Below are 5767 nucleotides of genomic sequence, written 5' to 3' on the forward strand. Positions count from 1 at the left end.
TGGCTGCTGAGGAATGCGGGGAATGCGGGGGGGGACGGGGACGGGGGGCCCCTATGGGTTACAGGAGCCATAAAGAGCCCTATAGGGACCCCATAGCACCCCCTATGGGACCCATAGCACCCCATAGGGATGCACAGCACCCTTGTGGCACCCTCAGGACCCCCATAGGGACCCATAGCACCCATATAGGGACACACAGCACCCCCATAGGGACCCCATAGCATCCCCTATGGGACCCATAGCACCCCATAGGGATGCACAGCACCCCCATAGGGACCCCATAGCACCCCCTATGGGACCCATAGCACCCATATAGGGAAACACAGCACCCCCATAGGGACCCATAGGACCCCCTATGGGACCCATAGCATCCCCATAGGGACCCATAGCACCTCCATAGGACCCCAAACACGCCATAGGGACCCCATCACCCCCTATAGGGACCCCAAACCTCCCATAGGGACCCCCTATAGCACCCTATAGGGACCCACAACCCCCCACAAGGACCCCAAACCACCCCCATAAGCACTGCATCACCCCCTATGGGACCCACAGCACCACATAGGGACCCATAGCACCATTGTGGGACCCATAGCACCCCCATAGGGACCCACAGCATCCCCTATAGGGACCCATAGCACCTCATAGGGACCCCAAACCCCCATAGGGACCCATAGCACCCTATAGGGACCCCAAAACCCATTTGTCCCCCCCTTGGTCTCCCCTTCCCATACCCCCCCGCGGCCGCAGCGCCCCATGGGACTCGTAGTCCGGCGCCAACCCCGTTCCCTATCCCATGATGCCCCGCGCGCCTACAACTCCCATGGCACCCCGCGACGCCGACCACGCCCCCTCCGCCCCTCCTCCCGCCTCCTATTGGCCCGCCCGCTGCCGTGACCCCGCCTCTCGGCGTGGCCCCGCCTATCAGCGCCGCCCGCGCCCTCTTAGCCACGCCCCCTGCTCGGCTTCCCTCAGAGCGCCAAGATGGCGGCGGGCGGCGGAGGCTCCGCCGGGCCCGGGGCGCCTCAGGCCCGAGGCCGCTTCCCCGCGCGGCCTCCGCGGGGCCCGGCCCGGCCTCCCCCGGCCACCCGGGCCCGGACCCCGCTCCTGGCCCCGCCGGGCCCCTCGGCCGGGCCCGATCCAACCATCGCGGCCTTGCTGGGCCTGGCCGGGGGCCTTCGGCGGCTGCGGGCCCTGCTCGGGGCCTCCGGAGGGAGGAGGAGAACGGTGAGGAGGGGGGGGGCAATTGTGGGGCAATGGGGGGCAGTTATGGGGCAATGGGGGCAGTTGTGCGGCTGTTGTGGGTCAGTGGGGGCAGTTGTGGGCGGTTGTGGGGCAATGGGGGCAGTTATGGGGCAATGGGGGCAGTTTTGGGTCAATGGGGGGCAGTTATGGGGCAGTTGTGGGTCAATGGGGGCAGTTGTTGGGCAGTTAGGGGTCAACGGGGGGAAGTTGTGGGTCAATGGGGGGCAGTTATGGGGCAATCCTGGATCAATGGGAGGCAGTGATGGGTCAATGGGGGGCAGTTGTGGGTGAATGGAGGGGCATTTCTGGGGCAGTGATGGGTCAATGGAGGGCAATTGTTGGGCAATGGGGGCTATTATGGGGCAATAGGGGGCAGTTATGGGACTGTTGTGGGTCAGTGGGGGGCAGTTATGGGGCAATGGGGGGCAATTATGGGGCCCTATGTCCCCCCCCCCGAGGGGGCGTGGCCCGGGGCCCGCGGTGGGCGTGCCTAGCGCTGCTCTCCACCAATAGGAGGAGTTCCTGGGCTTCCCGCCTGATGACATCACCCCCCCCCGCGGCCCCCCCCGCCGCTCCCTGCGAGGTGAGGGCAGGCCCCGCCCCCTCCCCTTCAAGCCCCGCCCCCTCCCTTTAAGCCCCGCCCCCTCTCACCTCTCTCCCCCCCCCCCACAGGCACCCATGGGTCCCTCCCGCCGCCCCTCCCCCTCTCCGGCCCCTCCCCCCCCCGAAGGGGGGGGAGGGGCCGGAGGAGGGGGAGGGGCGGAGGGGGGAGGGGCCGTGGGGGGGCGGTGCTGGGGAGCCTGAGGCAGTTCCGGGGGCCCCTGGTGAGCGCCCGCTCGGCCCGGCCCATCCGCGTCCCGCGGCGCTTTGCACCCATGGGTGCTGCTGTGGGAGAGAGCGGGAGAGAGACAGCAGCACCCATGGGAGAGAGCGGGAGAGAGACAGCAGCACCCATGGGAGACAGCGGGAGAGAGACAGCAGCACCCATGGGAGAGAGCGGGAGAGAGACAGCAGCACCCATGGGAGAGAGCGGGAGAGAGACAGCAGCACCCATGGGAGAGAGCGGGAGAGAGACAGCAGCACCCATGGGAGAGAGCGGGAGAGAGACAGCAGCACCCATGGGAGAGAGCGGGAGAGAGACAGCAGCACCCATGGGAGACAGCGGGAGAGAGACAGCAGCACCCATGGGAGACAGCGGGAGAGAGACAACAGCACCCATGGGAGACACTGAGAGAGAGACAGCAGCACCCATGGGAGACACTGAGAGAGAGACAGCAGCACCCATGGGAGACACTGAGAGAGAGACAGCAGCACCCATGGGTGACAGTGGAAGAGAGGCAACAGCACCCATGAGTGACAGCGGGAGAGAGGCAGCAGCACCCATGGGAGACAACGCAAGAGAGGAAACAGCACCCATGGGAGACAATGCACGAGACGCAACAGCACCCATGGGTGACACCGAGACGGAGACAACAGCACCCATGGGTGACACCGAGAGGGAAACAACAGCACCCATGGGTGACACCGAGAGGGAAACAACAGCATCCATGGGTGGTAGCAGGCAAGAGACAACAGCACCCATGGGTGTTAGCGGGAGAGAGAGAACAGCACCCATGGGTGACAACGGGAGAGAGAGAACAGCACCCATGGGTTCTCCTATGGAAGCCGTCTGGGAGCCAATGGCGCCCATGGGTGATGTTGTGGGAGAGTCAACAGCACCCATGGGTGACCCCAGCTGGGACCATGCAGCACCTATGGGTGGCACTGGGATGGACCCTGCAGCACCCATGGGTGACCCCGCCTGGGATCCAATGGGTCCCATGGGTGACAGCTTGAGACCTATGGGTGACGCTGGCAGGGAGCCTCCGGCACCCATGGGTGCTGATATAAGAACCGGAAGTTACACCGCAGCACCCATGGGTGACACTGGCACGGACACCGCAGCACCCATGGGTGACACCGGGAGGGACCACTCAGCACCCATGGGTGACACTGGAAAGGAGCCAACAGCACCCATGCGTGCCAGTTTGAGCCCTATGGGTGACACCTTGGGACCTGTGAGTGACACCACAGCACCCATGGGTGACAGCTTGGAAGCCACGGGTGATGCTGGGGTGTCCATGGGTGCTGCTTTGGGACGCATGGGTGACACCCCAGCCCCCATGGGTGATGCTTTGGTGTCTGTGGCTGAGCCCCTAGCACCCATGGGTGACACCTTGGGAGCCATGGGTGTCACCCCAGCACCCAGCAGTGACCCCATGGCACCCATGGGTGATGCTTTGGTACCTATGGGTGACACCCCAGCACCCATGGGTGATCCCTTTATACCCATAGGTGACGCATTGACCCCCACTAATGTCACCCTCCTGCCCCCCAGTGTCACCCCAGCACCCATGGGTGCCCCTGTGGCCCCCCCCATTGACACCCCAGCACCCATCAGCATCACCCTGGCACCCAATGGGCTCACCCCGTCACCCATGGGTGCCCCTTTGTCACCCATGGGTGCCCCCCCCCGCCGGGCCATCCTGCGCGAGGCCACCTTCCGATGGACCTCCCTGCGCCCTGGATGTGACGTCACCAAGGGCAGCGGTGACGTCATCAAGGCTGCTCCAGTGGCGTTCAGCGATGCTCACGTGATCTCTGGGACCCCATTGGTGACGTCAGAGACCCTGTTGGTGACGTCAGAACCCCCACTGATGACCTCAGCACCCCCATTGGTGACGTCAGAGACCCCATTGGTGATGTCGGGATCCTCACTGATGACGTCAGAGACCCCACTGATGACGTCAGAGACCCCAATGATGACGTCAGGACCCTCATTGGTGACGTCAGAGACCCCGCTCGTGATGTCAGGACCCCCATTGGTGACATCAGAGACCCTGTTGGTGACGTCAGGACCCCTGCTGATGACATCAGAGACCCCATTGATGACATCAGAGACCCCATTGATGACATCACAGACCCCGCTGGTGACGTCAGAGACCCCATTGATGACGTCAGAGACCCCGCTGGTGACGTCAGAGACCCCATTGATGACGTCACAGACCCCGCTGCTGACGTCAGAGACCCCATTGATGACGTCACAGACCCCGCTGGTGACGTCAGGCCCTGCCCCCCCGCCCCTCGGGGCCCCCCCCCGCCGCCCCTTGCTCCGGGCCCCCCGCTTCACGCCCGGCCCCGCCCACCTCCGCATCTACCAATCACTGGCCGAGGGCGACGCTGACGTCACGGTGCCCCCTGGTGATGTCATCGCTGAGGGCGGGGCCGCTCCCCCCCTCCCCACCACGCCCCCCGAGGCCGCCTCCACCAATGGCAGCGCCCGGAGGCCCTTCCCCAACCACTTGGCCCTGCCCCGCTTCGGTGACGTCACCAAGGAGGGCGGTGACGTCACCAAGGAGGGCGGTGACGTCACCAAGGAGGGCGGTGACGTCATCGATGACATGGCGCGGGTCTACAGCCTCCTGAGCAGGGCCCGGGTGCAGCTGGACTCCATCGACCGGTGCCGATGGCACCCACCCACGGTGAGCACCCAGTGGCACCCATGGGACCCCCACCCATAGGGACCTCCATAGGGGACCCCCCCCAATGGCACCCATGGGACCCCCACCCATAGGAACCCCCATAGGGGACCCCCCAACAGCACCCATGGGACCCCCCACCCATAGGGACCCCCCCCAATGGCACCCATGGGACCCCCACCCATAGGAACCGCCATAGGAGACCCCCCCCAATGGCACCCATGGGACCCCCACCCATAGGAACCCCCATAGGGGACCCCCCAACAGCACCCATGGGACCCCCCACCCATAGGGACCCCCCCCAATGGCACCCATGGGACCCCCACCCATAGGAACCCCCATAGGGGACCTCCCAATGGCACCCATGGGACCCCCCACCCATAGGGACCCCCATAGGGGACCCCCCAACAGCACCCATGGGACCCCCCACCCCTGACATCCACTTTTGGGGACACCCTTGGGTGCTGGGCCCTGGTTTGGGTCTCACCCCCCCTCCCCCCATAGGTGTCAGCAGGAGATGGGCCCAAAGAGCTGGAGGAGGCTGAGGGGGGACCTGGAGACCCCCAGGTGGGTGCTGGGGGCACCCATGGGTGCTATGAGGGGCACTGGGTTCTGTGGGTGTCAATGAGTGCTATGGGGGGCAATGGGTGCTGTGGGTGGTCAATGGGTGCTATGGGTGTCAATGGGTTCTCTGGGGTCAGTGGGTGTCAATGGCTATCAATGGTTGGCAATGGGTGCTGTGGGGTCAATGGGTGTCAATGGGTATCAATGGGTGTCAATGGGTATCAATGGGTATCAATGGTGTCAATGGGTATCAATGGGTATCAATGGTGTCAATGGGTATCTATGGGTATCAATGGGGGTCAATGGGTGTCAATGGGTATCAGTGGGTATCAATGGTGTCAATGGGTGTCAATGGGTATCAATGGGTATCAATGGGTGTCAATGGGTATCAATGGGTATCAATGGGTATCAATGGGTATCAGTGGGTATCAATGGGTGTC

General features: G+C 64.4%; 1 protein-coding gene across 1 annotated transcript in view; it reads left to right on the top strand.

Annotated features, from left to right (window-relative positions):
• Nucleotides 1–984: 984 nt before the first annotated feature.
• Nucleotides 985–5767, top strand: part of KMT2B (lysine methyltransferase 2B) — a gene marked incomplete at its 5' end in the record, with an annotated part of 46716 nt that continues 41933 nt past the window's right edge. Inside the window, 4 exon segments of the mRNA XM_080636437.1 lie at nucleotides 985–1227; nucleotides 1759–1828; nucleotides 1918–4766; nucleotides 5268–5330. Of these exon segments, the coding sequence (XP_080492563.1) occupies nucleotides 985–1227; nucleotides 1759–1828; nucleotides 1918–4766; nucleotides 5268–5330 (3225 nt within the window).

This window comes from Psittacula echo, assembly GCF_963264785.1.
Source record: "Psittacula echo genome assembly, chromosome: 33".
Classification (NCBI taxonomy): Eukaryota; Metazoa; Chordata; class Aves; order Psittaciformes; family Psittacidae; genus Psittacula; species Psittacula echo.